The sequence below is a fragment of the Lipotes vexillifer genome, unplaced genomic scaffold, assembly GCF_000442215.2.
Source record: "Lipotes vexillifer unplaced genomic scaffold, Lipotes_vexillifer_v1.1 scaffold433, whole genome shotgun sequence".
NCBI classification, from domain to species: Eukaryota; Metazoa; Chordata; class Mammalia; order Artiodactyla; family Lipotidae; genus Lipotes; species Lipotes vexillifer.
In genome coordinates this window covers 1,543,317-1,556,038 of record NW_006774285.1, presented here as the reverse complement: position 1 = coordinate 1,556,038, position 12,722 = coordinate 1,543,317, and the positions used below count along the sequence as shown (strand labels likewise).

At 36.6% G+C, this 12,722-nt stretch overlaps 1 protein-coding gene and 1 non-coding gene across 4 annotated transcripts in view; both read right to left on the bottom strand.

The window, feature by feature from the left end:
• VMP1 (vacuole membrane protein 1) overlaps positions 1-12,722 on the bottom strand; it is a 132,677-nt gene that overhangs the window by 15,893 nt on the left and 104,062 nt on the right. For all 3 annotated transcript variants that reach the window (XM_007449074.1, XM_007449076.1, XM_007449075.1), the window contains 2 exons: positions 8,317-8,433; positions 3,661-3,722 (listed from right to left, as the gene is read on the bottom strand). In XM_007449074.1, coding sequence (XP_007449136.1) covers positions 3,661-3,722; positions 8,317-8,433 — 179 coding nt within the window. The remainder of the gene's footprint in view (positions 1-3,660; positions 3,723-8,316; positions 8,434-12,722) is intronic.
• TRNAG-CCC (transfer RNA glycine (anticodon CCC)) lies at positions 11,422-11,494 on the bottom strand. Its single transcript has one exon. It is a non-coding gene; the product is annotated as a tRNA-Gly (tRNA).

Here is a 12,722-nt window from a genome sequence, read left to right as displayed (position 1 = left end):
CCCCCCGCAAAAAAAGGCTGTATTCCAAACTTTCTAGTTTAGTTTGATGATTTGCCATATATATATATATATATATATATATATACACACCATTTATATCAGTAGTTTTAACAGTGTGAAAAGGGAGAACTAACAATCAAAGGAGAATGTTTCTATAGCAAATTACATGTAGTATTTTCAGTTCAACTCAACAATGAGTCTAGGGAATCAATCTGACTGTTCTCCTTCCCTTTTCTGAAATAAATTGCTAAGCTATTTATTATGATATAAAAGAACAAATTTAGGTTTTCTAAAAATTCATTCTCCTGGTTTAACTTAATTTTCAGTCTAGGTTTGGTGATACTATTTATCATCATTTATTATCATCTGAACACTTATATAGCATTTCCTACTTCAAAAGGTAGGAAAACAAACCATATCAAGCTCAATTAGAGAATCTGATTAAAAGATAATTTTGTTACAGACTAAGATGAAAAAGATACCAATTAGCATGTGGTAATCAAGAATTATTATTACAGCTAAGTCTAATTATTTATACTGCTTAATAGTTTATCTCGAAAAGAAGTTGATGGGTAATCCCTGTAGACAGTACTGGGGAAACGATGAAGATATCAGGACGTTGCAACATTTGTCTGTTGCAAACAGTTTTTAAAATATGACACACGCAAAACAAAACCAAACCACCACCCATTCCAGTAGGCCTTGAATATCTTAGAATAACTTTATGCAAAACCATCTTTAAGAAGAATCACTGGAATTTCTTTCTTTTTTTTTTTTTTTGAGGGGCTGTGCTAGAGGAGATAGTTAAGGGGAGGGACTACTGATTTTTTTCAAATTAATTAATTAATTAATTAAATTTTGGCTGCATTGGGTCTTCGTTGCTGCATAAGGGCCCTCTCTAGTTGTGGCGAGTGGGGGCCCCCTTCGTTACGGTGCGCGGGCCTCTCATTGTGGTGGCCTCTCCTGTTGCAGAGTATGGGCTCTAGGCACGTGGGCTTCAGTAGCTGTGGCACGTGGGCTTAGCTGCTCCACAGCATGTGGGATCTTCCCGGACCAGGGCTCGAACCCGTGTCCCCTGCATTGGCAGGACGACTCTCAACCACTGCACCACTAGGGAAGCCCAGGACTACTGATTTTGAAAAACATAAGGAACAAGAAATTCTAACTTTAATGCATTGGGCTAAGCTTAAAGATACGTTTATTTCTATTTACTGTAGATAATTAATATAATTTCTTAGAAACTCCAAAGGCTGGGGAAACAGAAGAATCTGGGCTCTACAAATAATTTGCTGATTCTTACTGACCAGATCTTTATTTGGACACCACCTGTTCATTTATTCACCAGATATTTATCAAGCACCTGCTATGCGTCAATCAAGATGCCAGATGCTATGGGCACAAGAGCGAACAAAAATAGGCATGGCCTCTGCCATTAAGAAGTTTACAGGTTAGTTGTAAAGGTGTAATCATACACCCTCAAACATGAATGTAAAAATACAACTGTCAGTGCATGTAGTACATACTGCTGAGAAAAGAGGTCCCTAGGAAAGAGGGTAATTGTGACCTAGTCAGGGAAGGTGTTTTCGTGAATATAGTAGCTGAAATCCAAAGGACATTATCTAGGCCAGTGGTTCTCAATGGGATTGGTGGTGACAGTGGCGGTTTACTTGCCATGGAACATGTGGCAATGTTTGGGGACATTTCTGATTGTCACAACTGGGAGACACTATTGGCATCTAGTGAGTAGAGGAAAAGGACGCAGCTAAATATCTTACAATGCACAGGACAGTCCCCCACAACAAAGACATCTTATCTGGCCTAAAATGTCAATAGTGCCAGGTTGAGAAACCCTGAACAGGACAAAGGGAAAAGCCTGAGCAAAGACCAATGGTGAGAGACTCAAGCAGAGAAAACTGTAGGGGATAGCTCATTCAAGGCTATAGAGACCCAGTAAGGAGTTTTAGCTTTATCTTAAGAATGAAGGGGAAAATAAGTGAAGGGTTTCAAGAAGTGGAGGAGCTGCAGAGTGAGGACAGTGGTGGTGACAGGCTCAGATATGATTTTTAAAAGGTTACTAACTGCAGTATGATGAACTGATTGGAAGGAAATGAAACTGGATGTGGGTGTTTGAGATAGGCAGCTAACTAATATAACTTCTTAGAAGCTCCAAAAGCTGGGGAAACAAAAGGTGGTAGTGGTGAGGATGTAGAAGTAGCTGGAAAACTTCCTTCTATAAATGTTCAGTGTGGAAAAAGGAGAAAGAAAGAATATAGGATGCTGCGTGCAAAGTCATTCCTACAATGTGTGGGTCTGTGTGGTTTGTGTGGTAGTCCTACATGTCCCTCAGAATTCTCTCAAGGTGGCAAAATAATCTCTAGGAACGGATGAAATGTCTTCTTATTTTTAAAAAAGGGACAAGAATATTCCCTCTTTCTTTTCGAATGTGATATAGGGTGACTTATAAACCACTTTGTAAGAATTCAGGCAACAAAAAACTGGAGTAATTAAAATTTAATTTACAAGCCATAATCCATATTTCTAATCAGAAGCTTAGGAAGTAATAAAATCATTAGCTGGCTCCACTGAGTATATTCTCAAGAATGTTTTTCCTCAATTATTACATTAATACCTAAGTAGAAAATATTAAAAACTATTTTATCACAGAATATATCATACATAGAAAAGAGTAAATATAATATATAGTGCATGTTTCAAAGAATAATAAAACTAATACTCATGAACTCACTACCAAGTGGCAGTTGTTTAATAGTGAATATTTTCATAAACGTCTTGTTTTATAAATGGCTTTTAAAATAAAGATTTGTGTTCAAACTACATAAAGGGCATTCCAACTTAACAACTTTTCCACCATAGGGCAGTTAACGCTATTAAATGAAAAGAAAACCTCTCACCTGTAAACACTGAATAAAAAATCATATATTGAAAAAAAAAGGGTTCATTTAATATCTGGTAGGATTCACATTCCAGTTGACATTAATTTGATTAACTAAACAGGTCTTTCTTTACTGTTTTATCAAAGTAAACTCCAAAAAATTTGTGACACTCTCATTTAAAGCGTATGTTAAAACTGGTCTTACTTTTTTAAACACAAAAATAAATGCTTTGGATAGTTTAGCCTTTTAAAATGGCCTAATTTTTCTCTAGTGAAGTAATAGATTCATAACACATATTTTGGTAATATCTTATCATGCCTTATTTAATGAAATATTAATATTTTATGTAAGATTTATATATAAATGAAATACAACTAACTGTGTATCTGGCATCCAATTCTGGCTAAAAGTCATAGCATTGTACCAAAGCACCATTAAACTCTGACTATATACACATGTCTTTTACATAAAGAGAATTTCATACTTCTTTGGAGGGGCAAGTCTAAAACTGCAAAGCTTCTTTTAAATCAAGAATTATATGACTTGATACATGTTTGGTTTAAAATTAAACAAGGATAATCTGAGCTTCATCCTTCCCTGCTGTAGGGAACGAGGTTCATCTTCAATTTAAATAATAACAGGGCAAAAGATTTTTCCTTCTCAAAAAATAAAGAGCTATCACAAAAATTCTATACCAATAAAGTCTTTTTTATATATTTCCTCCCATTCAAACCATGATAATATTAGTCCTTAAAGAATTACTCACCCAATGAAAGCCACCATCTGCTCCACTATGTGTTTGCTGAATGTTATGATAACGAAGATTTTCTGTAAAGAAAATGCCAGTTAAAATAAATATTTCTCATCCAAAAAAAAAACCAATATAAATTCACAATTCTGATAATAGTCTAAAAAGGTGGCCATGCTCCTGCTAATTGCAATTTTGAAAATTTTTAAGAAACAAAACAAAACACCATTTGACAAATGCTATGTACTTTGTATTTTAAAGATGTTTTTCCTTAAGCACAGTTCTAGTCTTGCCAGGATACGTGACCATGTCTGAGGGAGAAATGTGAGTCATGAAACCCAAGGCTGGGTGGATGTTCCACATGTTCTACGTGTTTTATTTTATTTTATTTATTTATTTTTGGCTGTGTTGGGTCTTCATTGCTGTGCCTGGGCTTTCTCTAGTTGCAGAGAGCGGGGGCTACTCTTCGTTGCGGTGCGCGGGCTTCTCATTGTGGTGGCTTCTCTTGTTGCAGAGCACAGACTCCTGGCATGCGGGCTTCAGCAGTTGTGGCATGTGGGCTCAGTAATTGTGGCTCACGGGCTTAGCTACTCCGCGGCATGTGAGATCTTCCTGGACCAGGGCTTGAACCCGTGTCCCCTGCATTGGCAGGCGGACTCTTAACCACTGCGCCACCAGGGAAGCCCGTTCTATGTGTTTTAGAATGGTGTATACAACTAAAGTCACGGGTTCCCATATAGCCTCCACCACTGAAATTAAAGCTTATCAGCCTGATGATAGGTGTCTGGGCTAAATCTAATCAAGAGGATCTTTGAAAAGACTATGTCCTTCCTGGAGAGTTCTTATAAAAGTATCATGGAAGTTCCATTCTGAGATCCTGAATGAGCTTGGAATTTCAGGCTTAGGGTACAAGCAAAGACATCAACAAGTTTTGGGGGATCGTTATCAGACCTGGGTCATTGTCAATTTGGTATTACTGAGGTATTCTTTATTAATTAAAGATGTTTGATACTTAACTTAAAAGTAAAGATGCCTTTAGGCTAACAGGTAGCAAATATTTTCAACTCAACAAATGTTACAAAAAGTACTTACTATGGATAATACAAGCATTATTAAGGGCTTTCAGGGAACACAAAGATGGGAAGAATATGTCTTCAATACCCTGAAGAAATTAAAAAATTTTTCTATACATAGTAGAAAGATGGTTAAGTACAAAAGATATACATATAAACTGTAAATGTCATTAGCAGTGAAAACAATGTGTTACAGAAGTTGAGAGTAAGAAAAGGTCATATAAGTCCAATTAATTAGAGATTCAAGAAGGTGATATTAAGGTTTAGCTTTAAAGGACTGAGAATAATTCTCTGAATAAATATGACTAATTCTAGATTCTCTCTCCCAGTTCCTGATAACAAACTCTCCAGCGCCTTGTTACTGTTGTTAAATAGTAACTATAGCCTATGTAACCAAATGGGAGGGAAGAGAAATAAAATAAATAACAATAGTCTTCTTTTTAGCCATCCATTATGAATCTCAGGAAAGTGGCTAATTCAGACTAAAGCTCATTATTTCAGGTAGAAGACTAATAAGGCAATGATATTTTCTTAATGTCCTACAGTTAACAAAGACATTGGCAGCTGCACAGCTGGATATGTGTGAGGAAATAGGACTAAAAAAATAGGTTCACAGTCCTTTTTGGTGTTTGTTTATGTATCTATTAATGTGAAAAAGGTATTTACCTATCTCATGAAAAAAGTAAGCACATATAGATATCAAATAATTACAAGATGGATGACGATTTATCAACAATCCTGCACAAATGGTGTATGAAGATTATGAAGCTAATAAGACAATTACAAGAGATCATTTAGGGAGAAAAGCATTAATATATGGGGACTCTTCTAGTATCCATACTAAAAGCCAGTTAATTGGAGCTATAAATCTTTTACTAAGAAACAGAGCTAATGGTTTGCCTCTCAGTGATTTCACCACCATGTGTTCCCTACCATCATTTCCTAACATTCAAAATAAGCCAATGCCCAGATAATTGCACAATTTCGTTTCTTGAAAACAGAACAAGACTTTCTTCTTATATATAACAGCTTGAAAATTCACTGTGCTGGGCAAGACTTTTAAGAACATATGTCTCAGAATCATTCAAGCTTGAGGTCTGGGTGGGGATTCTACCAAATAAACAAAAGGCACAGATCCCCAAAGAGCCCAGTCAGCCATGTCAACCATGTGCACAGAGGAAATAACGGTAGAGTAGGAATAATTAAAAAAAAATATTTTGGGTGTAGGGAACTAATGGTGCCAGAATGAACAAAGAAGAAACTATATATCTATAAAAGAAGGGTCCTCCAATGGAAAGAAGCATTTTAGACTGATTCATATATTAATTTATTTACTGAGTGCCAGCGACATGCCAGATGCTATTCTAGGCACTAGAATACCTGAGGGAGCCAAGAAACAAAAACCTCTGCCCTCATGGAGCTTATATTTCTGTACACGTGTGTGTGGTGGTAGGGGGAAAGTTGAAAGGCAATAAATAATACACATGATAAGTAAATTATAGGGTACATGAAATATTATATGAGTATGTTGACTCCTTATTTTCTTCATCATTTAGGAGAAAGGAAATATTTCTAAGGGAACTTCTACAGGCTGAGGAATTGAACTTGTCCAGTAGAAAAAGAAATCCTTAATTAACATTATTAGGTGGGCTGATTTCAAACTTTTAGGGGAGGTTTAACAGATAGCACGATTTTGGTTTGAATTCTAGTCCCTCCCATCTATGAAATGGGGATAATAACCACCTCACAGGATTGTTCTGAGAGAATCATGCAAACTGCCTGGCACAGGTCCTGATAAACAGCAGGTATTAAACAATTCAGTTTTCGTGATCACATAAATACAGTTAAGAAGGCATATTGCAAAAGAGTGGAAAGAACACTGAACTTGAAGCTGACTCAGGTTCAAATTCCAGCTGTTACTTATTCTTTTAGGCAACTAATACCTATTCCCCTCTCTAAGTTTGATAATTACAAAATGGGAGTAGTAATTTCTCTATCCCAGGATTATAAGAATTAAATCGGGTGGCATACACTAAGTACTTTAAAGTGTGCAGTACTATATTAAAACATTAAGCATTATTTTGATAACTTGAAAAAATCTAATGAGAATGTTAAAAAAAATATACTATTTTTGAATATGCTATAATGAAAGGTCTGATAAGTTACATACCCTATAACTATAGGGTACTTTTAGCATAATATATTTTATTGTATTTTATAGAAAGTTAGTACATAAAGCAGGATACATTAAATTTATGGATTCCTAGAAAAGTTGCTGTTATAAAGGGAATTAAAATAATCTGTTATTGTTCCCTAGGTATTAATACTTTCAAAGGACTTCAAAAAGCTAAATGATTTTATTATTTGAAAAACCCTATTACAGTATTTTAAATCTTTCCCAAAGTAACTAGCATTCCAGTATTTAAAAACCCATCGTCATTGAACAATACACTTAACGTAAGTAGAAGAAATTATATTCCTTGAAGGAGGAAAAATAAAGCCTTGAAATTCTGAGTAATTAGCATGGCCAGAGAGTCGATGACAAGCTCAATAAACTCATCCTAAATGCCAAAGTCTAATATGAGAAACTGGGCAGGTAGAAGCAGCTGAAGTTTTCCTTTTCATTCTTCTCTTCTAAGAACTGGAGGTAAAGAGGTGGTAAGCAAAAACTTGGGGGATAGACGTGCTTTTAATTATTAAGGAATCAGACCAGGGCATAGACATTACTCACTGTTCTTGCCCTTCCTTCGGTGAATGCTTCCTTCTTGCAAACCTCATTAATGAAGACATTCCTTCCACGTTAATTTTATTTTATTCTAGTAAGATTTGCCTTTTATACCACACCTATCGATTTGTATCACAGTCCTAGAAGCATATATCCATTTCCTCTAAGTTATTGGCCTCTTTTCTCTCTGTTTACACACACACACACACACACACACACACACACACACACACAGCCCTATCCTAAAGATTTTGTTAAGAGTGTCTTTGAAGACCAACAGATTCTCACATCTCTAACCAAAACCCACATCTCTTCGCCTCCTCAGGGCCCCCTTTCTTCCCCATTGTCCACATTAACATCTGGCTGGTATTTTGTAAAGGATATTTGTGCCTTGAGAGGAAGTGTTATATATAGAACGTGTGAAAGAAAAGTAGAATTAATGAAAGGGACTACTTCCTCAGCCTATGGTCAGTAAGGATAAAACATCTTTGGACTACGTATGTTAATATGGTGTGCATTTTCCTATACAGGAACACTATTTTCATTTGCTAAAATTCTTGGATAAACAGTTTCACAAGGCAAAAGTGAAATAAAGAAAGAAAGAGAGAAAGGAAGGGAGGGAGGAAAAAAGGAAAGAAATAAAACAAGGAAAAAAATAATAAAGGGGAACAACTTTCCAGTAGGAGTAGGGAAAACCTGCCCAATATCCACTAACTTCCAAACGATGTTCCGTGGCTGAATACCTAAGCATGCTACCAACCAAGAAGCAGAACCAAAAACTTAACAATTCGCCTTGGAGAGAGCAAGGAGAATATGTTTTCAGTGTCTTTTAAGGGGTTCATCATCATTAAACAGGGAGTCAAAGGGTATAATTACCTGGATATGCATTTTAATTATCGCTTTTCCAATCAGAGTTGCACCAAAGAAAGTCCAAAAAGGTACAAGAAAGTGTCCACATGTTATTCCAGCCAGATCAAACAGAGGATTTGGAATCTATTTAAAAAAAGAAAAAAATAAAATGGAACATCCATATATAATCCAAAAAACAGTTTAATTTTACCACCTATAGGTGTGTGGAATTATGTGTTAAGCCTTGTCTACCACTGGAAAGAGAGGTATGGGTCCCTGATCAGTACCAGACTGTCTGGATAGTTTGACAAGTATTCTAATGTCTCTATAAGAGACATTAGACATCTCTACAAGAGACATCTCTATAAGAGACATTAGATTCTAATGTCTCTATAAGTTGTGTCACATGCCGGGCGGTTGCTTAATTTGTTCAAAGCAAACACAGCTGTCCTTTTGTTTGCATTACTTATGACTAATGCCCCATAAATATACTTTTTTTCATCACATTAAAACTGGATAAAGCCAATGGATCAACAGGAATTTGATTCCATTCAGTAGATACTTGACCATTTGGTAGCTGTTTTATAAGGTGAGGTATAAATGAAGAAAAAGATTATCTAGAAAGTATTCACATCTACAGAAAACATTCTTGTAAATTCACAAATACATTTATAGGTGACTGTGCTTTCATTTCTCAACATAAAGTAAAATACAAATAATGAATTTTTTAAATCTATGACAGCCCAAGGCCATGGGGTCATGCGATTCATTCTAGGAAGAAAATCAAGGGTGGAAATACAAGAGCACAGATTCAGATGTTGTGAATACTCAGTCCCAGACAAAGAAGTGATTCACAACAAATACCTTTTCTGAACATTCCCACGTTTCAAGAATGCTAATAGATAATTTCATGTAAAAATGCAAAGAAACCACAAGCTCTTTTTGAGCACTTCATCCATTTTTCTCCCACAGAGGTACTCTTGTCCTGTGTCTGTTGGTGGAACCATTTATAAGCTAATTAATTTATATAATTCTGTGTTTGGACTTTCAAATAAAAGCCCAGTTGTTTAAAAGATATTTGTCACAAATGTTCTTTCAAAAACAATGACATAACTAAATCAGAATTCAAGTATTCTTCTGTTAATAAAACTCAGATTCAATAGCTCAATTTTATTTTTCTTATCCAAATTCAAATGCTTTATGCAATTTCATCTGTCTTATAACCATTTAATAACAATGTCACTTCCACATCCTTACAACTGTCATTTCTTATATTTTCTCATATGACTCTCACAACTCCATGAATTAAAATTTTAATTGTTTTCCTTTATTATCAGGCTCCACAGCATATTGAAATGGAAATTAAAGTACACAAGATATGTAATCAGAGTAGATAAAAATTAGAAGTTTTATGTTGGATACTCTCAGAAGAGCATAATCAATGAATTTGTTGTTACATATGCATGTTACTTTTTTCAATTGTTAACTAAATACACAGAAAGGAAGATTAGAATTAAAAGAACTATTAAGTAGCTTTGAGATTTTCCCTCAATTACGAGTTTTACCTTAATTAAATGTTAACAACAAAATAACTAATTAATAAATAAACTTCTGGGCTTCTCTGGCGGCACAGTGGTTAAGAATCCACCTGCCAATGCAGGGGACAAGGGTTCGAGCCCTGGTCCAGGAATATCCCACGTGCTGCAGAGCAACTAAACACGTGTGCCACAACTACTGAGCCTGAGCTCTAGAGCCAGCGAGCCACAACTACTGAGCCCGTGTGGCACAACTACTGAAGCTTGCATGCCTAGAGCCCGTGCTCCGCAACAAGAGAAACCACGGCAATGAGAAGCCCACACACCACAATGAAGAGTAGCCCCCATTTGCCTTGACTAGGGAAAGCCTGTGCACAGCAACAAAGACCCAACACAGCCAAATATAAATAAAATAAATAAATAAATTTATAAAAAACAAAAACAAACTTCTTCCTACCTTACCCTCTACTTACCTTCTTACCTTAAGTCAAGTACACATACTTTTAATACTTTAATGTAAGTATTAACAATTTCCTAGTAAAAAGTTCTTAGAGGGTCAAATCGATCTATTAATTTATGTTGGCTACTGACTATTCCTAGTCAAATATAAAGAAGATTGGCTAGTATAGAAAGTGGAATTTTAGCAGGGAAGACACAGGCATAGATGAGTGCCAAAGAATAAATATTTTTTGCTTTAATAAATCGAAGGTTCTTGTATTTTCCCCAGGAATAATGAAAGCTAACTTTTATTGAATTATTAGGTACTTTTCTAAGGTTTCTACATCATCAACTCACTTAATTCCCAAAACAATGCTATATGATATTACATCTATTTTATAGACAGGAAAAGTGAGACAGACAGATTAAGCAATTTGTCCAGTATTAATGGCAGCAGAGCATGATTTCAGGATTTCAACCCAGGCAACATGGCTCTCACACTGTTCTCTTAGCTTCTAAACTAAGGACATTATCGTTCTTTAGGCCTCTCAGCTTAATCCTATTCTGCTGGGCTTCCACAGCACCTTTCACTTATTATTGTATTTCAACTGTCTCCCTCACTAGACTTCAGGATCCTTGAGGAAGGGGAATACAGCTTTCACTTCTTCATCCAAGCACTCAGGGGTTGATACAAAGCTGATGAATAGGGCTTCCCTGGTGGCGCAGTGCTTGAGAGTCCGCCTGCCGATGCAGGAGGCGCGGGTTCGTGCCCCGTTTCGGGAGGATCCCACGTGCCGCGGAGCGGCTGGGCCCGTGAGCCATGGCCGCTGAGCCTGCGCGTCCGGAGCCTGTGCTCCGCAAATGGGAGAGGCCACAACAGTGAGAGGCCCGCATAACGCAAGGAAAAAAAAAAAAAAAAAAAAAAAGCTGATGAATAACAATAAAAAATGGTTGAGCTCTTAGATCACCTTCCAGGCACTGTGTTAGTTCATATATATTATCTTAAATCCTCACATCAACCATTGTAATGAGTGTCTTACTAACTCATTAAAAAAAAAGTTATTTATTTATCTAGGCTGCACTGGGTCTTAGTTGTGGCACGTGGGATCTTCATTGCGGCATGCGGGATCTTTAGTTGCGGCATACATGCGGGATCTAGTTCCCTGACCAGGGATCGAACCTGGGCCCCCTGCATTGGGAGTGCAGAGCCTTACACACTGGACCACCAGGGAAGTCCCTATTGCCCCATTTTAAACATTAGAAAACTAGGGCTCAAGGAGAGTAAATCGACACTGAGACTACATAGCTAAGAGGCAAACCTGGTTTAGGAACCCAAGTAAGCCTGACTCCAAAGCCAATTCTCATCCCACTACATCACACTACAACATACCTATACATTGCTCAAATAGTTCAGATCAATATTGTGATAAAGAGCTTCTACACTGAAAAGAAAAGTTAGATTATAAAAATTTCTAGTATTGCCAGGGTCAAAAGATAGTAATTGAGGCATATGTATAGTTTAGAATATCTCTAGAATGTTGATATCACATTAGAAATTTTGGCACCAAATGTCTTCCCTTTTTGGCCATTTACTTTGCTAAGGTGAGGAAAGGGTACTCAGGATATATTCAAGTTCTAATACATAATGGATAAAGTAACTGTGGGTCAGTAGACAATAATTTTCTGAATTTTACTTATAATTGCAGCTTTTATCATATCAACTAGATACATCTAGTTATTCTGGTCAAATCTACCACTGAACTACCAAGAACTGTGTACAGACTACCAAAGAAAACTTTGACCAAAACACCCCATTTCAAATGTAACTGTATCTATTATATTAGAAAAGGACCAGGATAAACACCAACTCATCAAGGAATGTCAATTTCATAAATCTGCAATTTGAGACATTAAGTTATTTTTTTATAGTTATTTTTTTATATACAGTTAGTAACTTCTGTTTTCTTTTTTTAAATTTAATTTTTATTTTTGGCTGTGCTGGGTCTTCATTGCTGTGTACAGGCTTTCTCTAGTTGTGGTGAGCAAGGGCCACTCTTTGTTGTGGTGCGTGGGATTCTCATTGTTGTGGCTTCTCTTGTTGCGGAGCATGGGCTCTAGGCATGCAGGCTTCAGTAGTTGTGGCACGTGGGCTCAGTAGTCGTGGCTTGTGGGCTCTAGAGTGCAGGCTCAGTAGTTGCGGTGCATGGGCTTAGTTGCTCTGAGGCATGTGGGATCTTCCCGGACCAGGGCTTGAACCTGTGTCCCCTGCATTGGCAGGCAGATTCCTAACCACCATGCCACCAGGGTAGTCCTAATTAAGTTTTTGACACAAATAGCTTCTTAATTCACTGTAGCCAAAGATGTCCTTAACCTTGCCACAGATGTTTCAATTACCTAGCTAGGTGTTAAAGTCACTTAAGGAGGTTTTATATGAATTCTTTCTTATAACTAATGCCTGAA